The sequence below is a fragment of the Lagopus leucura genome, unplaced genomic scaffold, assembly GCF_019238085.1.
Source record: "Lagopus leucura isolate 7727_CA_CO unplaced genomic scaffold, USGS_WTPT01 Super-Scaffold_100012, whole genome shotgun sequence".
NCBI classification, from domain to species: domain Eukaryota; kingdom Metazoa; phylum Chordata; class Aves; order Galliformes; family Phasianidae; genus Lagopus; species Lagopus leucura.
Window position 1 is genome coordinate 912,140 of NW_024962267.1, and position 25,603 is coordinate 937,742.

The 25,603-nt window shown below is 34.0% G+C and overlaps 1 protein-coding gene across 4 annotated transcripts in view; it reads right to left on the reverse strand.

The window, feature by feature from the left end:
* Window positions 1-21: 21 nt before the first annotated feature.
* LOC122181899 (fibroblast activation protein alpha) overlaps window positions 22-25,603 on the reverse strand; it is a 39,722-nt gene continuing 14,140 nt past the window's right edge. For 2 of the 4 annotated variants that reach the window (XM_042874749.1, XM_042874747.1), the window contains 18 exons: window positions 24,095-24,249; window positions 23,089-23,192; window positions 22,617-22,752; window positions 20,022-20,066; window positions 18,696-18,800; window positions 18,535-18,605; window positions 17,829-17,882; window positions 17,390-17,514; window positions 16,168-16,215; window positions 13,878-13,976; window positions 13,073-13,142; window positions 11,774-11,968; window positions 9,730-9,784; window positions 8,938-9,037; window positions 5,890-5,954; window positions 4,686-4,758; window positions 4,336-4,409; window positions 2,258-2,587 (listed from right to left, as the gene is read on the reverse strand). In XM_042874749.1, the coding sequence (XP_042730683.1) occupies window positions 2,486-2,587; window positions 4,336-4,409; window positions 4,686-4,758; window positions 5,890-5,954; window positions 8,938-9,037; window positions 9,730-9,784; window positions 11,774-11,968; window positions 13,073-13,142; window positions 13,878-13,976; window positions 16,168-16,215; window positions 17,390-17,514; window positions 17,829-17,882; window positions 18,535-18,605; window positions 18,696-18,800; window positions 20,022-20,066; window positions 22,617-22,752; window positions 23,089-23,192; window positions 24,095-24,249 (1,676 nt within the window). In that variant the 3' untranslated portion in view covers window positions 2,258-2,485. Of the gene's footprint in view, window positions 130-2,257; window positions 2,588-4,335; window positions 4,410-4,685; window positions 4,759-5,889; window positions 5,955-8,937; window positions 9,038-9,729; window positions 9,785-11,773; window positions 11,969-13,072; window positions 13,143-13,877; window positions 13,977-16,167; window positions 16,216-17,389; window positions 17,515-17,828; window positions 17,883-18,534; window positions 18,606-18,695; window positions 18,801-20,021; window positions 20,067-22,616; window positions 22,753-23,088; window positions 23,193-24,094; window positions 24,250-25,603 lie in introns of those variants that run through there. The other 2 variants (XR_006179618.1, XR_006179619.1) reach the window with 2 other exon arrangements.

A 25,603-nucleotide genomic window follows, 5' to 3' on the forward strand; every position in this document is an offset into this window, starting at 1 on the left:
CTGTGCTTGAGCCACTGAATCAGTCTTGGTGGGACAAGAAGACTCTTCCAACTTCAATCATCATATGATTCTGCAGTGGCTGGTTAGAAGTGCTCTGGATCGTTTCTAATGAACGATTGCAGTTACCTGCTATTAGTATAGGCAAGCTACTTTAATATGTTATTTATGCTTGAAATTTTTTGACGTTCACAGCATTCTAGAACATTTTCCCCAGGTCATCAAAATACATGGTTGCCCAGTCTAAAAGCTTTCAGGTTCAAGAGCACTCTATAAAGTAAATAAAATAACAATATGAAAAACAGTAAAGCAAAAGTGACAGCAGCGTGGTGCACTTTAAAAAAAAAATAAAGTTTTCATGGTTTATCCCCAAAAATGCTTCCCATAAACTCAGGTAAATGGTGGACATTTAGAAGATGTGTTCCCTTTCCCCTCACAAAGTAAAACAGACATACGGGCAAATAAAGGATGAAAAAGCTAGTACATCCCTTGGGAAAAAAAAGGCACCTTCTGTCTCTCATATGTCACTTATCTCAAGTAACTCCAGAAGCTTTTGACTACAGACCTATGGTCAAAGTGTAAACAGTGCATTGTATTACATTATTACTTATAGTATCCACAAGGGGTTGGTTTATCTGGTCAAATTTCTAAGGCGAGTAGGATTTTCAAAAAATATAAATAAAGTATAAAGCTGCAGAATCAGAAAACTTAATGATTAATATGAGCTTGATACCTTGCAGTCTGAAACTTGATCTGGGTTCCTACTGACTTATTTAAGTATCAAAAACCTTTAAACATCTGTTGCAAGACCCTGATTTTATTCTCTTTCACAAAAAAAATTGCAGTAGTTTTTGTGAGGTTGTATCAATACAGAAAAAATGATAGTAAAATCTCAGTAATTTCAGCTGAATTGTATTCCTTATTTGTAGAATAATCACACTGCTGACAGTATTTGTGTTTACAGCAAATGCACATAGAACCATATAATCAACGTCTAATTAGCCCTACTTTATGTTATATTTGCTTAACATTAACTTTCTTAGAGCTGTAATTTTTTCCTTTAACCATTATAGCAGTTGCATTTTAATTACATTACTAACAAGACGCTCATTAACATCATGTAATTGGCAACAAAACCTGAACTAATTGAGTATTTTCTGAAGAGTTCCTATCAAAGTGTAATTTAACCACTACAAACAGCTTGGTAACTACATTTACATAAAGATGTCTAAGAAATGTTCTCATGTGCAGAAAATCAGATTTGATATTGCCATTAACAAAATGAAGGAAGTCATTACATAGCAAATCACTTGTACATTTTAATGATTTTGGCTAAGCCCCATGTTTTTGTCAAGGGTCAAATTAAATGCCACAACTCTATTCGTGCTTGTTCCACAAGCAACAACTAGTCTTTTGGAGTTGGAAAGCAGCTTGATTTTTTGTTTTGTTTTGTTTTTGCTGGGAATTCTACTCCACAATTTTCTCAGGTTATTTTGAACTTACTTGCTAATAGCAAAGCTGAGATACTGCGTTAGACAGATAACAGTTCTTATGCAGTCGGCTAATTCAGAATTTTTTAAACATGTGACCATCTAAAATAGATCTCCTGCCAATTTTCTTGCTCATATTCTTACATTACGACTGGACTCATTTAATTACCAATTAAAAGAATATATGTGATCCAGTTATTATTTATCTAGACTTTTTACAGGATGCTCTAAAATAGTTTAAGTGGAAACTAAACAAAAAAGCCTGTATATTCCTTTGATTCCTTCCCCACAAATCTCGAATGAATGACATTAAAATTAATGTAAACGTTGAAGTGATGAGTAAAAACACGTTGAAATGTCTAACATATTCTCAAATCAGACAGAAAAAAACCCACTGAGATAAAATAGATATTGTGAATGTCCTGCTTCCATATTTAAACCTGAATACTGGTTTTTGCATAACAAGGACTTTAAAAAAAAGCTGAATATAATTTGAATAGAGTGTTCAATAACTATCCATACTACAGCTTCAAATATTATGTTCCTGTCTGGATTCTTTCCAAGAAACTGGAATTATACATAAATATTAAGAAACTAGTTCTTGTTAGGATGTTAATTAGTTACTTGCACTTCTTTGTCCCTGCCCATTTTACAGTTATAGTTAACAAATGTAATTATATTCGTTTAGCAGTATGCCTTTGCAATGGACCATGTATCTTTGGAATGCAGAATGTAGTTTAAGCGAGATGGCAATAAATGCACATGCCGTGTTATATTCCGATTTTATTTTTTGCTATCAAACAGGTGTTAAATGTGCCAAAACATGTATTAACATAACACCTGCTAATATACAATCTCAAAAATGGATGCAAATATCAAATTATAAACTTCAAAGATCCTGATATTAATTTACCTGAACATGATACAACCTGGGCACTGCTATCGTGGGATTCTCTCAGAGATATACCAGATGGCTTAGCATTCTCTGAGTAGTCTACCTATTCTGACAAAGAAAAACATTGTTTGAGGAAGTGGGTCATATGTGTGTAGAGATGTTTGCTGGAAAGTCCAGGAATTCCATGATTCTGGTCAGTGTACCACTGAAAAGAAAGAAAAAGGAAGTCATAAACACACATGCTCTCTTCAATTCTGTATTAATTAAAAAATACCAGAATTTTTTGTATTGCCATATAGAAGAATATACATGTCTCAAATAAATAACTTCTTACATGCACTGATAGGATAGGATAGAAGGGAATGGATTTGAATGAAATTGGGGTGATTTAGGAAGGTTAGATGTTAGGAAGAAATTCTTTACTTGGTGAGGTGAGGTATTGGAACTATTTGACTAGAGGAGCAGTGGTTGCCCCATCCCTGAACATGTTCAAGGCCAGGTTGGATGGGGCCCTAGGCATCTTGATTTAGTGGATGGCAACCCCGCCCATGGCAGGGATTGGAACTGGGTAGGCTTTAAGATCCCTTTCAACCCAACTAATTCAAAGAGCCTATGAAGAGCAGAATTGTTCTGTCTTCTCATTTAAGGAGTAAGAGGCACCTTTGGAATGTAAAATCTGATTCCTTTATGCTGGTTGTATCAGAATTTTAAGTAGACAGGCTTGTTTTTTTGTTTTTTTTGTTTTTTTTGTTTTTTTTTTTTTTTGTGTGTGTGTGTGTGTGTGTGCGTGTGTGTGTGTGCTATGCTCCTCTGAATTCTGCCTGTTCTAAAGCCTAACTGTTTAAACAGGTTTTTTTCTAATTTTCAACCTCAATGTGTTTGTGAGTAGTTTACTTTCACTTGGTCTTGTGCCAACTGTCTTTTTGCTTCAATAGCTTTTTGTTTCCTCTGTATTTCTCCTCCACTGTATTCATAGGCAGCAATCATATTGTTTTCTAAATTTTGCTTTACTAGGCTAAAAATATTCTGCTTTCATTAAGTAAGTCAGAGATGTTCCCCAGATTATCCTAACACTACTGAAACTCTACTACAGCTGAACAGTAATGACTGAAACTGCAGACAGTATTCCATGTACTTTTCCAGATACTTGACAAATGGCCCAGGTTTGCTAAATAACAGTGAAAACAGGAAATGTGGAATTCACTTGCAGAAATACCAAGTACAGGGGGATCCATGTCTGATCCATATTCAAGGTGTTCATTGACCTGGGAAAGTGATCTGAAGCAGAAGGCCAATATGTTTGATAAAAGACAGATACTTTTGTCACTAGGCTGGAGAAAGCACATGCAGAAGAACAGATTAACACCTAATTCAGTGTTACTTTTCCTCTGTTCATTTCTCATATATATCCTCTAACCTCTCATCTACGTGTTTCTCTGCTTGCCTGCATCATCTTCCCCAGGTAAATTTTGTAGACAACTTATTTGTTTTTTCATGTCCTCGACATACTACTTTGATACCTCATTCCCTTTTTCCCTTGATTCGCCTTCTGCCTGTAACAAGCATGTCAGGTCAAGACAGAATCCATCAGAATCACTGACAGTTTTGGTCCCAGAAGCCAGTTCTTTCATCTTCCTTGCGTTTATTAGCTATCATCAAATTTTAGAAAGGAGGTTGGACTCTCATTCTTCTCCCTGGCTCATTTTAAAAGCTTCTACGTTATACTAGATAATTGAGAAGTTCTGTTAAAATACAGAAAGAGGTTTGAGGGGAAGAGCAAACAAATCCTTTGAAGAATAAATGATTTGTAAACAATAAAAAATGCAGTAAAATTGCCAGATCTTGCTGAACTGGGTTCTTAAAAACATCAACAAATAACATCAACATATCAGATAAGCTTATTGATAAAGCCGTAAACCACTGTTCAAAATTGAAAAATAGTCTGTTATTTACCATTGCCTGAAAATCCACCTGTGCATTAACCAGAGCTTTTGCAATTTGTGCTGAGTTCTGAAAATGTACGTTATCTGAAAAAGCAAAAAAAAAAAAAAAAAAAAAAGACTGGCTGTTGAAATGTGTAAATACCACAAAGCATAAAATTCTAGTGCATTAAGTTGTGTCCACTGGTTATCAAACAATACAGTTGACATAACTAAGAACGAGCAAGCATCTAATAATATGTTGCATAGAAATCTATCAAAGATCTAAGTACTGATCCTAATCAAATGCACAGAAAGATACTTAATGTTTTTCAAACAAAGTGATTCTGGTTCTGTATTTGTACTACCATTTGCAAACCTCACCATCTGCTGTTCCATGAATGAGAAGATACTCAACGTTTTGGAAATTCTTTGCTCTTGCCATTACAGTTGAGTTCTGTTGAGATGAAAAGTGAACAGTTCAGCAGCTTCAATTTAAAACACTAAGTCATGGAGCTGAAAGGCTTAAATTACCCAGTGAAACAGCAATCAAACAGTTGGACTGGCATAATAAAGAAAGCAGTAACTTCATCGCAATCTGAGATTAATAGAAACTAAATACATTTATAGGCACTTCACAAAAAGCACAGTACCCAGCATGTGTCATTTTCTGAACACTGTAATTCCTGGCTACATAGAGCAGCTCTATGAAGGCAGTTTGGTATTGAGCACTGCTGCTATTTGGATTAGGACAGAGAATAGACATTGATAATATAGAAACATCTATCCACATCTCCCCTGAGCAACCTGTGCCAGGGTCTCACCTCCGAGTAATGAATTTCTTCCTAATATCTAACCTAAGTATCCCCTTTTTTAGTTTAAAGTCATTCTCTCTTTTCCTATCACTATGAGACCACATAAAAAGTCAGTTTCCCCTTCCTGCTTGTAAGCTCCTTTCAAAGTCCTAGAAGGTCACCCCAGAAGCTTTTTCTTCTCCAGTTGGAACAAGCCCAGCTGCCTTAGCCCTTCTTCGTAAGAGAGGTGATCCAGCCTTCTGATCATAGCACAAAATCCTTAATAGAATGCTTTCTCTAGCTTCTCTGGGTTTATTTCAGGCTTGTCTGTATTGAGAGCTGGAATGTGTGCTGCTAGAGGAAGCTATAGATTTCCTATCAATGTGAAGAAAAGCAAAAAATGCAATCTGCTCCTGCAGAAGAATGCGTTCTGACTTTTTAGTCTGAAGACATTATTATCAGACAACTAAACTGGCATAACATAGCGAATATTACTGACCAAAACCTAGTAAACACCAACATTTTAACCTCTATCACGTGTTCTTTCCTAAGTTAATGATTTGCAGTGTCAAAACAGACAGATTTTTCCAGTGAGAAAATAGGAATCCTACAATTTATCATACCTAAGATTGATCAATATAAAAACTGTGAGTAACTACAGAGATATGAGTTTCAGAACAGCAGCTTTAGCTGCTACAGGGGTGCCATTGTGCGAGCATTATATTTTCACTATTCTGCTTGTCTATGGAAATGTGAATCATGTTTAAAGCAAATGAAAAAGAAAGAATTCTCACCTTATAGTGCTCAAGATTATCGGACTCTATAGGAAGACCCATAAATCGTTCTGTGTAGATAGATGCTGTGATATTAAAGAAGAAAAAAGCAATAGATAAAGAATGCAGATTGTGCCTCCAGTGACGCATAGAAAATTGAACGATTATGTTAACTATATCTGTTCTGCTTGATTTCCTTATAACACAACAAATCTAAACATATTAAAAAATATGAAGGATAGTTAATACATCTCCTCCTAACAGTCCTTGCACAAATAGTGGTTTGATACTCATCTGCAGAAACAAGATTTTGTGGATAAATACAATTAACTGATGCTACTTTATGCTACTGGTTTGAACTCCTGAAGTCAGTTGAGTGAGTCACATTGTTGAATAATTTCAGTGTGGTGGAAAGATAGTACAGACTACCGTCAGGAAAAAAAAAACCCAGAGAAGAATTTCAGCCTGGGATGCACATGAATGTTTACACTTAACATGGAAGAAATGTTCTTTTTTCTTTTTCCTATGGGTCAGTATATTTATGGGGAAACATACAAATACTTGTGGGGGAACAGGAAAAGATAAAGACTTGCATTGAAAAAATATTATAATCACTTTTCAGTCTCTGTCCAGTTCCTTTGTCTAACTGCAATGAAGTTTGTTAATGGATTTGAAAATAAAAACAAGAACGAATAACTGAACAGTATGCAACACCAAGAAACCATTAGGAACAGCTTCCTTTGAGCTGCCTGTATGTTTGTAATTTAACTGAAAGCAGTTATGAAAATCTGTGTAAAACTGATGTAACAGCTGTCACTACAAGAACATTATTTATGACTATCATTGAAAGAGTTACTGGCAAATACTGAGTTGTCAAGCTGCAGTACTATGAGATTTTATTTATTTTATGCAGACAAGGCTTTTTGATGATGAAAAGCTGGCATCTTTCTTTCACATAACAGAAGTGCTGGCCACTATAATTATTAAGAAATTGAGGTTAGAAAGAACCTCTGGATCCTCCTGTACATGCAGGGCCTTATAGAGCTGGTTATTTACAACTACATTAGCTGTATCTAGATGGCTTCTGATTATCTTCAAGGTGGGAGACTCCACAAACACCCTGTGCAACCTGTGTCAGCATTTTACCCACACAGTAGATATGTGTTTCCAGATGAACCTCCCGTGTTTGACTTTGTGCCCACTGTCTCTTGCCTCGGCGTCACTGGAAAGAGTCTGTCTATCCTCTTTGCACCCTCCCTTCACATATTTATACACACTGATAACATTCCAAGTCTCCTTGTGCCTTCCTAAACCAAGAAGTAAGTCTCCCATAGATATTTTCTAATAAACTAAGTGTAGAAAAACCTAAGTAGCTCATCTTTTATCAAAATCCTTTATCATTCAATGAAAACAGAAAATGTGCAATATCTGTTGTCAACACAGTGTCAAACAACCATATTGGGCTTGAGTTTTCAATAAAATAATCTCTTTTTGAATGGCTGGCATTTCTACAGCATTTTGAGCCAAATTCTCCTCTCTCTTCTACCAGTATAGCTACAAGTCCACTGAGGTCAGCAAGAATAGTGTTACAATGACTAAGTGGAAGATTCAGCTTGTCAATTACTGAAGAAAAAAAGAGAGAGATTGAGCGGTCACATATTTAATGTTTTAAATATACATTGTCCCTAAATGCAATTTGCCTTATAATCGTTCAGCTGCTATATTAACTGACAGAAAATGGAGGTGAGCGGGAAGTTTTTAGAAAAAAATTATGCTCCAAACTAACCTACGCATCTAAAAGAAAGCAGTACTAAATTTATAAGCCAGTACATCCTCTGACATTACAACTCTTCTTGGAGTCTCAGATATGTAGCATCCTGTAGTTTTGCCCCTAACATAGTTCACCAATATTAACGTGTTCTGTTTGCCAAAATTAATGACTAATGACTTTGTTCTGCTTCCTTTCTTCCTTCCTTTGGGAGTACTTCTGCCTGCCTAGATTTTCAAATGCACTTTTAGAAAGACTCCTTAATAATCCCTTGAAAACTCAACTAAAGTGAGACTTTTGCAAAAATAGTGCCTAATGCCTGCATTCTAGAAATAATTTTGTGATCACGAGCGAAGATGTCTTCAAAAAACATTCATGCCAGTGAAAACATGAAGACTATGCTTCCTGTGTCATACAAATGTTTTCCCCTTTGTTTGCAAAACACCATAAATACAAGGAATGTCTGTTCTAGCAGTAAGGGAAGCAATCCTTTCCATTTAACCAAAATTTTTTTTCATAACCAGGACTTCTTAGCAAACGACCATATGCTAAGTAAATGTGTTCAAAGTGCTACATTTTCCTCACTGAAAACATGCATGGCATGATTCTTTTTTACACTAAGGTTCCTTTACGCCATGCCAAAAGATAGCAGGTCTGCAAGTATGAGCATGCATCTGCTTTATTCGCACAGTACGGCCCTCAGATTATACTCCCAGAGATTCTTCAAAACAGTTTGGAGTCTTAGTCAGTAAAAGTTAAGAAAAATATGGCTTATAACACAAAAGCAGGGGTGTGGCTAAGAAAAATCCAAATAAAAATCAAAAATAGGAATTCAGACATAAATGTGTTCCTCTCTTTTTCTCTACTTTTTGGAAATAGCCTTGCAATCATCATTGATAGTCATTCATGACAGAGTTCATTTTCAGATGAAGTTGGAGTGTACTGTGACTACAACACAGGTATAAAAACAGTTCAGCTGTTTCTGAACTCAGTGATACAATTTTAACAGGATTTTTTTCAGGAAGATCACTCCAGAGTATGGTGGTTTACTGAGAGGGCTTTACACCCTAACACTTACAGATGTGCATTTGGAATTGTGACAAAATCGGTCTCAAACTGTCAATTGCAGTTTGTTATTTTCAGTAAGGAAAATGTTAAACTTAAGGTCTTAAGAGTTTAGTGTTTAGGTAATTGCACTGCCTTTAGGTTTCATATTGCCATTCTCTTGCAATGAATTCATTTAGAAAGTCATTAAATGCCGCATCTCTTTCCAAGTCAGCTTTTATGACAAGTTTCCTTACCATAATATTCCCAGCTGGAAACAGGAGCCACAGCTATTCCACATTTAAATACTCCACTGCCAGATCCAAGTGCCAGAGAAGTTACATATCCACCATAGGACTGGGAAGAAATCAGAGATAGTTTAATACTACTGTGAAGGACCATTTTGTTCTCCAGATCAAACTCGTATATTAATTTCAAACTAAGTATTTTGCTTTAAGTACACAGAGGATTTACATTTTGATTTTGAATGGATCTGATATAAATCTTCTGGAAAAGACAAACAGTAAAAAAATAAAATACAACGTCTTTCTAAATGATAATCAGAAAAAAATGAACATATATAAAGAGAAAAGTATTAGAAAGTGTTAATGAGTGGCTATCATAACAGTTCATTTTGTAAACTTGCCTGTTACTGCTGGTTAATCAATATTGATTTACCTGGAGAGTGAGAAAAGGTGGATAACGTGTCTGGCTTCCAATCCCTTTTGTCATTCCTTACAGTACTGTCCCTTATCCACAATACCCTTAGGCATTGTTTATCATTGCTCTCCTGCAATTCTCTGTTACGCTGCAGACACTAAGCAGTCTAGGAATCAGGGTTCCCGTAATGTTTGTGCATTCTTTAGCTAGATATAAATGATGAACAGTTGAGCCTAAAAAACTTAAAAATTTCTATAAGGGGGCTGTGTGGCTGCCCCTATAGTTATCTTAGGCCAACTCTTTTCTAGAGAGGAATAAGGAAGAACTATATGCAATTACATTACAGGATTATTTCCAGATAAATGAATATAAAAAGATAAACCACTTACCCAGCCCCATATTGCTATTCGTTTCTCATCAATAAAACCCATTTCTATGAATTTCCTGTGGAAAAAAAAAATAGAAATAAATGTATTATTGCAAAACAAGAATGTTAATACTATACTGAATTAGCAAAAAATATTTTTCTCACTTTTTTCAAACATCATGCCAATTTCAGCAAATTGACAATCAACATAGCGTATCTGATTTCTACAAAGCATTTGACTAGCAGACATTTCAGAGGAAAGGAAAATCTTTTCTTCAATGAATAAAAATAGCAAAAATGAATAGTTTATTTGCATAATATTTTTTGCTCCAGAGGATAAAATGAGGACTCTACACAACTATCATCTTGTAAAAAAAAAAAAAAAAAGTTGTTTTCAATACCTAATGTCTACCTGGATATAATGCCCTGACTCTCCAAATTAAGCTTCATATATTAAGGAAAATGTTGGGTCAAGACAGAAAGAGATAAAATTGGGTTCAGATACATCCCAGGAGATACATCAGCAGCTGTTAGCCTTATTTTACTAGGGCAAGCACAAATGACAGGCAATACCTAAAATATCCAATGCGGTCTGGGTGGAACCAAATTAGGTGAGCCAAAAAGTGATTCAGCTTTGTTACATTGCTGTCTTAACCCATGGGGTTCCTCCTATAGTAAAAGTCCCTCCAAGATCTTCCCACTAGAATATATGATTGATTTTCTCTAAAAATCTTGCATCTTAAACCATGTGTTAGATCAGGAAGATGGAATGCAATGCATTTAACTGAATAAAAATTTAACCTAGGTGCTGACAGAAAGTTGGGAGGTGTGAAATCTGAGGTCATTTTTTCACAGCTTGTCTCAGCAAATTCTGCAACTGCAGAATCAGATTCCCTCCATCTCTGGCATTTTATGTCCAAGTGACAATTTGGACTAATTTCTCTCTCTTTAAACATGTTGTTGCTGCTAAAAGATTCAAGAAATACAATAAAATTATGTATTACATTGAAAAACTTAGCATGATAAACAGAAATTCTGTTTCACTTATCACTGAAAACAATAATTATGTGTTTATATCATTGAGGTGGAAAAGGAATTATCACAAAGCAGGAACAGACATCCTCCTCACATACATTTATGAATGCAGGCAATGTTCTTAAGCAAGTAGAAAAGGCAGTGGGATCCTGGACTTTCATATCCAATTTCTAACTACTGTTACTACTGGGCCCATTAACTAGGGAAATATTATTAAATACCTGGAATTTTATCCATGCTCTGATAGGACAAATTCAAGATCAAAACAAAGAATAAATTTCTTATTTTTGTACTAACATTCTTACTCTCCTATTCTTGTAAGGTTCAAACTAAACAATTCTTTAAATGTTCACTTCAACAGTGCTACTGCATCTGTTAAGTTAACAGACACACTCACTTTACAAAACCTCAGCTTTCTCTCCCCTGCAAAATCTCTGCTTAAGGACTTGTTTCCCGTTAGGAACCTCTTAAGTATTTCTGTGCAGGGGTGTAAATTGTGGGGAACAGCTACTACTGGAGGAGCTCAGATACTTTCTGATTTTTATAAGTATTTTAAGATGGCTTGGAAAAGAAGTTACGAAAAAGCCAGAGTCAGGATTCAGTTTTTTTATGTTTGACTTTTAGCTAAAAACTATGGTCCACCACTGGCTAAAATCATGGGATCTTTAGCTAATTTCTATGATGGTTGAGGTAGATTTCCCCTACAGGGAAGACTTCAGGGTAGTGGAAAATACATTAGCTTACCTCTCACCACTGATGCTCATACTTCCTTAGGCCTCTGATGTTGCCCTTACAAAATGAAAGTGCTGAGATCCAAATACATATTTGGTAGTGGATGTAGTACACCACACAAAACCAAATTGACACCAAATACCTCACTAGTATTTTATTTCTACAAGTTTTACATTTATTTCCTGGAGACTTCAAGCTTTCCAGAAGAAAGGTGCAGGAGTACATTTAATCTATCTTTTTTTCCACGCTTTTTGTAGTTGTGTAAGTACAACGATTTTATTGGGAGACATTCTACTTACTTCACTGCTGAGATTTGGTCCTCAACTTCATAGACTCCTAGTCTTCGATAAACTGCATGCAAAATCTTGTCACCTTGATAAGCTGTTCCTCTGCCATCTACTAAAGCAACAACAATTCCCTCTTTGCTTGCAAGATAGGTTATCCAGCTAATGCTAAATGTGTGCTTTACATTCTGACTGCATGGTCCTCCATACCTAGAAGGTAAAACATTTTCAACTCAGATTTACAAATGAATACCAGATACAGGACTATAGATAAGTATGACTTATATTTTCTCTACAAGTATTTTGCTAAATGACTATGGTTTAGAGAGTTCAGTAGACAGAAACAGTACTATTAGCATTTTCATGTATTCATGTAATTTTACTTTCTAAAATTCATTTAAATCCTTAATGTCTTATGCCTAAGGCAAGTTCCATTTGTTTTAGCTGAGACGAAGGGGCATGACATCAGGTATCCATCCTAAGGGGAATCTTTAGAAGAGCTATGTTTCAATTTTTAATTACTTCCAAATTCATTGGTATAGAAATTAGGCATGACAGCACTTTTTGATTCTTACCCCCCCCGCCCCCCCCATGATTTCATAGAGTCACCAAGGTTGGAAAACACCTACAAGATCATCCAGTCCAACTGTCCACCTATCACTAATTTGATCCTCACACGTATTACGCATTAACAAAGAAAAAACAACAGAAGTCTTAAGCTTTTTGGTCATTACTAGACCTCTGAATATCATGTACAGTAGGAACTATTGGCTGAACACACCCCACATAGCTGAGCAGTATATAGAAACACTATTTACGACAATGATCTAATACAAGTTATCATGTGACCTCTAGGACATAATTCACTTCATCTTCTGCTCTAAGTTTCAGACAAACATATTTAGCTTTGTTGGGCCTTTGGATCGTCAAAGGATTAGGGTTTTTTTTGACCACTTGTAAGAAAAGCTCTTATATGTTCCATATCAACAAATCTGAAATCAATACACTCAAATTGCTTCAGGATAAATAGAAGCGGCAACTGAACTAGGAAATCCAAGCAATAAATGATGTGCCTTTATTCCTTTCCTTTCACTAAGGAACTAACCCTTGCTATGATAAGAAAACTTCATTGATTTCCCTTAAGTTGAATTTCTACACCAGAAATATATTAAACAAACAAACAAAATAAAAACAAAATAGTTATAGTTTGTCTTTTGCATTACAAAATACTGCAAACATTTTAGATTTCCCTAAATTATAATGAGTATTTTTATGACAGAACTGTAAAATTGAAAGAAATAAATTCTTACATACACTTGAATAAGCAGTGGGTACTTCTTGGATCTATCAAATTGTGGAGGTATAAGCATTTTGTACCACAAAGCTAGAAGAGACGTATCAAAGTTATATCACTAATGGTTACAATGATTTCTCTAAGCACAATCCGGTTCGATGAAATACTAATGAAATAGTAATAGAAAATGAATCAGCACAAATTACAGAGTGCATAAAAGGTAAACCACAAAATTCATACAAGTAATTGTTTATGTTGAACTGTTTAAAAATAATTTTGAAAAAAAAAAAGTGCCCATTTTTATTATTTAAATTATGTTATGTATAAAGTTATGACTTTAACTAGGTTTCTAGTTTTCCTGGTGTCTAAAAATACACAACTAGGAGTATAACTGTTACTAAGATTTTGAGAAATGAGTTTTGGAAACATTACAATGATTCACTACAATGGAATATTATTCGTAAATTTACTAAGGAAAACAACAGTGTATGCAAGTCAATATAACATATAAATGGCAGTTTATGTTTCATTTTTTATTACCACCATATTATGATGTTTTTATGTGATATTTAAACACTACAGCAATATTGCTAATTTTTTTTTTAATTGCATCATGAAGAAGAAATGTGTTTTAAATTTTGTTTTATTTATGTATACACTGAGGAACACACAGGTCACTGTCACAAAAGGCAGAATGATGGTCAGATTTCCAATCTAACATGCTAACAAGTTTGATCTACAAAAAGATTATACTTATTATAACAAAATGAAGGCATAATAAAAAAGTTAGGAATAAAAAATATAACAAAAATGTATAATTCTTACTTATACCATCCACTTCAAGTTTATTAATTTCTTCTTTTGGCAGTATGATCTCTTGCAAAGCAGACTGCAATTCCTGATTGTCTTCTAATATTCTGAGCTCTAAGGAAAATAATTGTCCAAATTATTAATTAGCTTATTTGTTAATTTCTCTTTGTTAAATAAGATACGTTTTGTATTATTCGAACAATAAGAAAATCTGTGACAGTTTACAAGGAGAATAACGAAATCTGCTTAGTTCAATTTGGGTTTGATCAAATAGCTAAATAAAAGCAAGGCACAGGGTTGCAGTGCACAAATATTCCTTAATTTTTTATAGGATACATATTTTGCAATGCAAATAATTTCACACACTAGCTGTGAATAATAGAGTTCTGGATGTTAGGAGAAAGCTTTTCTCTTGCAGCACCTCCTTTCCTGCTTATCACAGTATTGTCAGTTTAGACTCTGAGACTCTTGGGCAGTATCGTTAAGCCCATGTATATTTGTGAATATCTTGTTTCTGGGCTAACACAGAATATTTGGTTACTTATGGGGCTGAATCAAACCTACACTTAACTACCTTATTGTATATCCCCACAAAGACACTAGACACACCATATAGTTGTCCTTATTACTGGATTGCTGCACTCTTAGCAAGCTTCATTGCTTGCTTTTCTTTGTTTTGTTTTGCTTTTTTTCTCCGTGGTATTTTATTTTTTACTTTGTTTGAGGCACAATTTACTGTTTTATCATTTTAAAGTCACTATTAATAATTCAGCTAGTTTCTAGTACAGAGCTATATATTATGAATTCACTGGGTATTATTAGTTTTCTTACGCTTTTTTCCAAGAGTACTGGTGAATTAATATTGTAAGTAATAGAAATCTGTGACTTTCATCTTTACTTTCAAAATGAAAGAGAATATTCTTTTAGACTTCAGAAGATCTTTCCTTTGTGAGTTTGGTTTTTTTAGATGTTTGTTGGTTTTTTTTTAGTGGAAAGCACTTCCGTTTTCTGGAAATGCTGAAAAAAAATAACAGTACTACTACTCTCAGCATGTTTTGAGCTAGATTATGCTCAGAAAATAGCAGAAATACAACACTAGAACACTTTCTTTCAAAGTGCTCTGACAATTTTTGCAGATTCAAGTGAATTTTTATGGCTGAAATATCCTCCTAGTTTTGGATTCACATGCAAACTCAGCTGATCCTCATTCCATCCTTCCTTTCTAATCTGAAAGCTGCCCTTTACTACAAATTAATTGTAATCATGTTGAAGGGAGCTTCCAGATTAGCCCATGTCAGTTAAACAATATTTTTTCTGCTAAAATTCACAGGTGATAAATTTTCAAAATGCTGCCAACCAAAATCAAAGTGATCCACAATGATTCTTTCACAGCTTGCAATCCAATCCACAACAATTTGTTTTGCACTAGAAAAGAGACTATGAAAGCAGAGAATTTAAGTAAGATTAATACACAAAAGGACACAAAAGGTCAAAGAAGAGCCTAAGAGTGAGGAACCAGTGGTAAACATCCTTTAAATGAAACTGTTCTCCTGCAGAGAGGTTGAGAAATGCATAACTATGGCTAGGAACTTTGCTGCATTTCATGCAATTCCAATTTTCATAAGGAAGAGAGATATTATGGGCTCTTGGCAAACAAGACTGGGGAGGGGAAGGAACTAGTAGTTGGGGAGGTCAGAATATTTCTTGCTGGAGTTTCAGTCCTGTATAGATAATTACATCTCCTCTGAAACAGTTATTTGAATGGATATTTTTCACAATTCTTCTGCAAAAACTTTCACTCTTCCCTAGTATCTGCTAATGGCTGAAGACCACCCAAATTCTAATTTGTACAGTGCAGTTTCCCAAGTATGAACTCTAAGTACTACACTGAAGCCTATTGCATAGGCTTCTGGTAGAACCGCTTCATGAAAAAAAAAATCAGAAAATCTTGAGCTATAAAAACATACAGTTTTGAAGTCAGAACGAAGTATTCTACAAAGTTTGACTTAAAATTTGATAGACAAAGAGATGCCTATATTAATTTCATCTATAACATATGAACAGATAAAAGAATGTCATAAATTTCTTACGGTCAGAAATGAAAATAAATACATCACTGTATTCCTGAGTGTTAGGATTTTGCTAATTAATAAAATTAGAAAGACAGTAGATATTTTTATAACACTTATACAATATGAGAGGCTTTTTGGTCACAATCCCAAGTGCTACATTAGAGGATCTGAACAGTGAATATCAACAAGAAATACAATTAACTGTCTAGAAATAGGCAGAGTATTTTCAGTACCTCTATCACTCTCATTCTCAAAAAGAGTAGAAATAGGAATCCCAGGACCTGTCATAATAATGAAAGGAAGATCATTTATAGTTTGAAGCCAGAATTTGGTGATAAAGTACAGATTACATTACTGTTGGTAACTGTCAGGAATTAAAGAGCTGAATACAATCAATACTGTTCTAAATCTCATCTACTGAATAGAATTCTAGTTTTTACTGCACAAAATACATAAGGTAACGTGTGTAGACATACATAATACACCTGTATTGCTTTGCAAACATAATAGAAGTAACTTCGAATCTACTGGCAAACTTTTCCTCCATAGAGATGAAGTGACATCTAGTTAATACCTGAGATGTGATTACATAAGGTGACTGTGGAACTAACACTGTGAATCATTCTTTTGAGAACATGTCACATTATATTTGTGAAGGTGACTGGCTTTCATATGGTGATGACCTTACAGACTGTTTTGTGGAAGAATGATTGAAAGGTATTGTTATTAGCCACATTTGGTCTTCTGCTTAACACAGGTCCTAAAAACTGTTCAGCTAATCATTCAGAGAAGAACAGTAAACATTATATAACGAATGCAAAAGGAAAATCTTGGATAGTTTTTCCCCTGCTTTTTTTAGGCTGTAACTTCACTGTACTTTGATTAAGATGGATGAACTCATTACTCATGCTTCTGTGTTATTAGTGGTTTCAATAATCACACATTTTTATGAATTGAATTTTTATTTATTTTATTTACACTTTCTCTTACTAAAAAAATGTTTTCAAGTAGCAAGTATCCAGCATTTTTTGTAGCTGACAGATTTTGATCATTTCAACTGGGGAACACATTGTAATGGTTTCTCAGAGCTACCTTTGATTATATACATAGGAAATCAATCTTTTTCAAAATCCTGCTCTTGTTACTGCAAGAATAACTTTGATGAGTCAACTTCAAAACTGTTTTGTGCCATAGAATATTTTCAAATATTTGTTTTTAATTCTATCAATCCCAAGCCTTTGAGGAAAAATTTATAAAAGTAAAAATATTTGTATTTTCTGAAAAAAAAAAAAAATCCAAGGTTTTTAAATGTGGAAAAAAATGTAGAAAAATTTTTGGTTACAGTGAAATTTCTATGATTCCTTCGGACATTGTTTGCACTAACAGTAACTAACTATGGTTTTGATATATCTGACAGAATAATTGGTTTTATGTTTGTTCCCAGGCTATACATACCATAACAGATCAAGGCATAATACTTAGAGCGCTCACTGAACCTCGCTGTATAATACTGGCATCTCTCTTTCCGTAAATTGCAAGTAATGCATAGTTTTCTGATAGGCTTACTCCCAATACTAATTCTAGGAGAAAAACAAAATACAACAATTATTAATTTTGCTACAACTAACTTTGTATGTGTCTGCCTCACATGCTGGAACAGCGTACCTGGAAAACAGTTCCTTTTAAAAATAAATGTTTTCCCTTTTTCTTATTTTTTTCCTATCAGCATATTTAAACTTTAGATGGTATTTCTTGATTCTCAGATATAAAAAGGCCATGATTTAATTAAAACAGCTTGATGAATTGTACTTTAAACATTTTGAAACAGAATTCTGTTATTGAAAAATCCACACCCATCACCTAGTATCATTAATTCAACATTGATAACACTTACTTGTAAATATTTCTTCTTCCTGGATAGCCTTCAAATTCATTGCTTGAGTAGAAACTGTGAATTAATTTAAATGTTAATAAATAATCCATAAACTGATTATCTGTGAACCAGCATGAAGACAAAAAGATGTCTTGGAAGTTAACTTACACTTTCTCAGATTGCTGCTCATGATGGAAGATTAAACTAAGCTTACATGCACTTCATCTTAGTAAATCTTTGCTCAAACTCTCATTGGGTAATAAATACACCATATAAATAAGAGTTCTGTCTTAATTCTCAAAAGATAATCACCTCAATTGTGTAAGATACATCTAACTGTATGGTGAACCAAATGAGAGACCACATTTCAAATGCAATGGAATAAAACTGAAATAATTTCTATTTGTAGATAGGTTAATCAAATACTTAAAATTAAGCAATCCTAGATAAGACTCTCTTTAAATGGGTGACTGATAATAATCTGAAAGGTTGAGGGCTATTTGCAAAAAATCTACCAAAAATAAACCAAGTCTGCAAACCTGCACATCGCCTTTGCCTATGAATTTGTTGTGAATGCACTCAGTTGGATGCAATATATTTATAGGTAGTTGACAAATGGCTGGTGATATATTGATGAGTTGACAAATGGCTGGTATGTATCAAATGAATAAGTATTACTTCTATTGACAAAATACTCATAACCTATACTCTTCTCAGTGGTACTTACATTGCATCATTTGTTACTCTAAAAATATAAATTGCCTCCCATTCTCCACTTGTAATTTGGATTGCATTCTCCTGTGTGGCAAAATATATAAGTCACTGAATACAGTAAAATTATTTCATAAATTCACGGTATATTAAGGTAGAAAACTTTAATTGACTTACCACAGAACCATTGATGTAATGTATGTGCTTATAACCATTTTTGTCACTAAAAATTTTGTAGTATGATCTGCTGTCTGAGGTAAAATATGGTGCAGAAACAAAGAACTGAAACAAAAGAACATGGTAGATGAGAGGAAAGAAAGAATGTCCAAGCTGTTTAACAGGGTATAGTCTAAAAACTAAAAATAACAGGACTCTATTTCAAAAGTTCAGGTGTAACAATTAACTTCAGAGAAATGTTCACCCATGATATGCACTCTTATTTAGTGAATTACAATTTATAATCTGTCATGTAAGCTTTTTTAAATTGGTAACACTAATACCTAAGGTTGCCCACAAGTACAGGATCTTTACTTGCAGAATGGAATAATTTGTATACACCAAATGATCTGCAGTTACATCAGAATATTTAGAGGTGATTTAAAAAAAAAAAATAAATTCTGAATGAAAATAATATTTGTAAACAGTGCCAGATTGGAATCCTACAAATCATAGAGTTTAGCCGATTCAATGAACAAAAATGACACAGAGTGAAATCAGTATCCAGTCTTTCCCATATTACTATACTAATGTTTAAGAACAGATTATTGCAGATAAAACCATTCAGATTTTACTTCCTTTCAACCCATCACTGCCTTACTTAGACTGTCAGCCAGTTACTGCAACTGTTTTATTTTCAAAATTATGAGGACAATGACTTGTAAAAACTTCAAACTGCACCAAACACTCCTGAGTGGATATGAATAACACTAACACAAACTCAATTAGAAACTGTGACCAAAAGTTAAATTATTCCTAAATCAGCTTCTAATATCTCTAATCTTGGAAATCCCATAAAGGCTAAAGCAGGAATTTATGCTTGTGTACAATTTCACTAATTGTATTAAAAACCTGTCATTACAACCTCTACAGAAGAGGTGAAAAAAGGAAAGGGGCCAAAGGGCTACTCCATTTAGATGTGTAATTTTTACTCAAAAAAAAAAAAAAAAAAACCTCTTAAAGGGAGGCATGCTGATAATTGTGGCTGTGAGTTAAGTCAACTGCAGGATCTTTAGGCAGAGCATGTAATTCCCTATATTAAATTCTGTTAATTTTATCTGCCTGAGAGTAACATAAGAATTAACACATTTTTAATCTCAGAAAGCTGGCAACCAACTACTGTGCCTCACAAAACATAAAACATCATAAACCATGTCTGTGTATTACTGTGTAATAGGTTTGAGGCAGTAGCATTGTGTGACTCCAAATAGTGCTTTGTCATTCAAAACATCACCATGAAGATGCAGAAGTTCCCATTAAATGAAAGCAGAGCACAAGAAAACCTACTCCGCCTGCCCATCCTGTTTGACTCTCCTCTATGTGCTGTTGATTCTGAAAAACAAAATCAAATGTACACTCTTAAAGAAGCTTGTACACTAAAAAATAATCAGATCATGATTAGATTAAATTAAACTAGATTTAAAAGCTTCACCTAAAAAGTCTACCACCTCCTCTAAGAGAAAATTTTAGAATACTTGCTACGGTTATTTTCTTAGTCTGCAGTGCAATAGCAGAGACTTACGGCTGCATCAGCAGTCCCACTGAAGTAAGGTAACACGAGTATTTGTATTTGAAACTATTTCATATATTTCATAAAATAACCTGAGCTAGTATGGTACAGAGAAATCTGAGGCTCTCCACTTTTGTTACTCTGTCTAAGGGGCATTTAAAAGCCCGATTTTCATCACTACTTAAAATCTAACAAAAGGTACTTAGAAGAATTGAAGACTGACGAAAATAACAGTTAGCAAAAACAGCCCAGATTATAACATTTTGAGAATATAAATTAATCTAGTTTTAACTCCCCGTAACATTCTTGAATATGATTTTTTTTATAAAGTGTTATGCTGAGTATAAGTGGATCAGTGCCTCCTTCTTAGAGGTGCTTATATATGTGTGTGTTTTACTTCCAAAGTTACAAAAAACATACTCAATGTTTTCCTACGATTTTTTTATTGAAGAGTCCTTTTATTAAAGAGTTCTTGCAGAATGGAGCAAGTGATTCAATACTTGCATTCTATAAATGCATTTCTTTAGTTTCCTTGCAAGCTCTGCTTTATATTTTTGTCATTTAATAAAATATTTCTTCACAGAAAAAATTAAGGTCAGCAATTTTGCTTCTAAAGAATATGTTTTATATGTGTTGTTCTCAACAAAATCTTATTAACAGTCAGAATTTTACTTTTTCCCTTCCAACCCTACACCCTGCAAACTGGCTTATTCAAGCAAGCATTGTAGGTGCTTGCTCCTTAGAATTTTGTTTAGTACTTTGCAAGGGCTCCAATGAGCCATTCATTTAGTAGATGGACTTTTTTCTTATTAAGATAAGAAAAAACAGAAGTATTATTTTATATCTGCACCATAGATTTGTCTTAGTTCAAATTAAGGTTCACATCCTGATTACATAATACGTAAAGAATATATTTAACTTTCCTCATATGAGTCGTTCCATGGCCTCTGTGGGATTTTTCTGTTATTAAAGCATTTGCAGAATTTAGAGACTTGGCATATTTATAGTAAACCCCAGTTTTACAAACACATATTTACATGCCTAGCTTTAACTCACAGAAATAATTCCACTGAAGTCATAGTTGTTTCTCTGGTTTATTCACAACAAAAAGAACTTGAACACATGAATATTTTTGATGAATCAGCACTTTAGGAACATCCTGTGGATTATATTTTGTTATTAATTTCAAGTACATAAAGCCTAGTACATTTATTGTACATTAGTCTCAATTTAATCTGAAATCAACAAGAAAACTACTTTTGCTGATGTAAACACACAGAGATACACTTCCTAACAGCAAATAGAGCTAATGCAGCACTCCCATCTGTTCACACTCCTCCAATTGGCCATTTGTGCAAACTTTAATGTGATAAAAGCATTGTATCACTGTATAAATATAGAATTATAGAAACGTCAGTAGTGATTCCATAAATAAAGTTTCATGGAGAAATGCAATTAAACAAGGATCATGAACACAGTCCTGCAAGATATTAATTGTTCTGGTCTGGTTCCAGCAAAGCAATTAAGCACATGCTAAATTTTAAACACATATATAGTCCTACTGACACAAATTAAACTGGTTACTTGCTTTAAGTTGTTTGGTGAATTGTGCTAAAATTCTAGATTTCTTTATTTATTTTTTATACTCTTTAATACTATGTTTTAACAATTATTAAAATGCAAATGATTTTGAGGTAAGATATAGAATCAGCATTAATGTACTCGTATACAGGAGCAATGACTTAAGAAAGACATCAAATACTGCCATAAATATATATTTTGTCCTGATGAACTCTAGTTATTTCTCCGTGGAATCAATAAAAGCTTTGAAAGAACAGGAGCTCAGCTTCCTTTCAAATTTTCAACTATTGTTTTATTATAGAGGAATAAGTATTTTCAACTTGGAAAGGCTATGTCAACAAACCATAAGACTATAACATACAAGTTATACAGAAGATTATAATCAAGTATGCTATATGATTCCACTTTGAAAATGAAGAGGCAAGAAGGAACTGAGCAACAATTTTGAAAGCTAGTCAATACACTCTTGTTATTTTTATTGCTTTGATTGTTACTTGAACCTCACTAAAAATATATTTTGGTGATTTTTCCTGCTGTTGCCATTAGAATTTTTTCATTCTTCCTTCAAACAGCATTTACAATATTGAAGAGGTTATCTTTATTAGCTGAAAGATGAATGTGATCAAACACTGGAAAATAAAATTACTTTCCTAAAGTCATTGAAATATTAAATATACTTTTTGAGTAAATCAGAGCAATTTGTGCACAATGAGTAGATGTTAAAATAGGACAATTCAACAGAAAGTAGCACATGCTAATTCCAGCAACATATATATTTCCAAATTTATTACCTCTGGACAGACCCAAGTATTTGAATTTTCTTTGAAGTCACAAATAGCTAAGACTGAAAAATTCTGGATTCTCTTTAGCCACTGCACACCAACTCGATTATCTGTTACCCAAGTAAGCCAAGTAAAATAATGATCACTAAAAAAATAAATGAAAGAGAAAGAATGATTATTAAAGAGCAGGAACACAGAAAAATTGCTACAGGCTATAAACCCTATTTTTCTCTGTGGAAGACAACAGCAAATCTTCTATCAGGAATTTTTTTTGTTCTTTGTAACAATATATCATATGAGCACACATAATCAATGTATATATATATATATATATATATATATATACACATCTTCTGATGTATCTGTGAGATTAATATGGCACTCCACTGTTAACAAAACAATTCAGAGTTTCAAGCATATAAAACAAGCAGACAAAAAGTTTTTTAAAATACTCTGATGACATATTTTGAGGGCACAATACCTTGATGCGATCACTGCAGGAACTGGAACCTCTTTAGGACCAAATGCTTCAATGTTAATAGTGTCTACAATAAACACTTTAACAGTAGGATTTTTAGCACCAGCCTTCAAAAAAAAATGTATGAGGTTATTCAAATGTAGATAAAATTCAGATCTAGGAAAATGACAACAGCTTTTGTGGGATAGAAAATAGGATACAAAATATTTATTCAGTTGAGTACCACATTTCAAATGTGATCTTATAAGACCTTGTACGTGACCCTACAGAAGTAGTTATTTAATTTTGCTCTATTATATAAATAAAGAAGAAAACCTTTTGAACAGTCCAATTCTGTGCCTTTCTGTACTAAAACGTAATGCTTGATGTGAACCAGAGTTGTATTTGCAGTGTGGATCTCTGCAGTACACCCTACATTTTGCAACAAAACTTGGCTGACAAATGAGACCTTGTTAAAACCCATTAACATGATCACTCGTAGTCATACAAAGATGATGAGTCATAGAGTTTGTACATGGTGAAAAAGGCAAAACCAAGAGGTTCTTGCCTTAAATTTGGCACTAAAAAACTGGTAGAATCCCAAGCCCTTGAGAACAAAGCACACTATGAAGCCTGCAAATAAACTGAATCTGTCATACCTTTTATTTCACAAAAACAATTTAAAAAATGTCTCCTAGTTGACATACCGTATTGGAAAATAACAACTCCACAGTTAATACATCACAGAAAGTAAACTGAATTGAAAAAAAGGCTTGACCATGCAAACATGCTCTTTCCTATATACCTTTTACTTACATGAGGAATTCTGTTTATTTCACTAACACTATTTAATATGTATAGTTTTGAGTGTGCCTATATCTTTTTATAATTTGGCTTACGTTTGCTTTCATTCATTAATTTAGGCCACAATGTATTTAAGCACTGTAATACAAACATTTTTTAAGCACAACTAATTTTATAGTTATTATAACATATTTCTCAACAGAAAGTCAAAGAATGATAAACATACCTTGGGATATGGGATAATTATTTTTCTTGGGTACTGTTCCTCACCAAAATATGAATATTCAATTACTGGTATGTCAGAATCATTAAACTGTACATATGCTAAGTATTTTCCACTTGGAGACCACCACAATGCATATTTTGTCGCTAGCATTTCCTCTGAGAAAAAAGAAATTGTTCATAATAGTTTCTCAGTGCAATTAATCTATCTTCTAATCTATTTTATCATTTTACCCTTACCAGCCTAGACATGCAAAAAGAGTTATACTAGATAGATAACAAGATGTACATCAAACCTATTGCTATACATCTCATATGTGAAAGGCCTTGAGAACTCCCAAAACATGTACAAACTGCATTTAACTCACTTGGATTATTCAAGTGCACGAGTTTATTATTTTATGCATTGAAGTGCCAAATAATCAACCAACCTTTAAATTTTCCCTAAAGCTTAATTGTCAACCATTACCTACATAGTAGAATGAGGATAACAATTTGTAAAGTTCTGACATAGTTTCGGTAACTAAATACTCAGGATTTTGCTTACACAGAATGAATGCAAAATGCAGTCATTGGCAGGTAATTTACATCTAGCCATAGAGATAGAGATAGATTCTAAGATAGATAGATTATTCTTAATGATAGTATTACCTTATTTTTTTTTTTTTTTAAAAAAAAAGCTGCAGCATACATTTCCAAGTTCTGCTGTTTTGGCAGATTCTACCAATATACATTTCCTTAAAAGCTTTGAAGAATCCATCTTACCCCTTCTCCAGCTTATTTTTCCCCCAGATTATAAATTTCATTGCCAAAACATACATCTGCAAAGTCTCACTGTATATAAATTTCCACCTCTCTCCTTCTCTATAGCTCTGATTCTTCTCCTGTCCAAAACAAGATCTAATTCTATTTCTCTGCCAATGTCTCACACTACCCTCTGGATGTAAACAATGCCTGTGACTCTGTAACTCTTCTCTGGTAAGCCTCTCTAATTCTCCCTTTTTTAAAGCATTGAGCAAATCATGCTTCTCCTGCCTATAAAGCCCTTCACAGCTTGCTTATACCCCAGCACTCCTCTCTCACTGACTGTGGAAAGATTAACTCTGCCTTCTAATCCATTTGTGATGCCAATTTCCATCTCTTACTTTCTATCCATCCTTCACTAGACGTGGCAGGGAGTGTGACCACTGAGGATAAGGAAAAGGCTTAGGTTCTCAAAGCCTTATTTACATCTATCTTTAAAAGTTGGACTAGTTATTCTTGGGGTACCCTGTGCACTGACCTGGAAGTCTTGGATGGGGAGAAGAATAAACCCCCTGTCCTTCAGGTGTAAACTGTCAGAGACTTAATACTTCACCTGGACTGCTACGAGTCCATGGGGCTGGATAGCATCTACCCAAGGGTGCTGAGGGAGCTGACAGAAATGATAGCCAAGCTGCTTTCCATCACCTATCAGAGTTCCTAGGCAACAAGTTAGGTCCCAGAGGACTGGAAGCTTGCCAAGATGACTCCC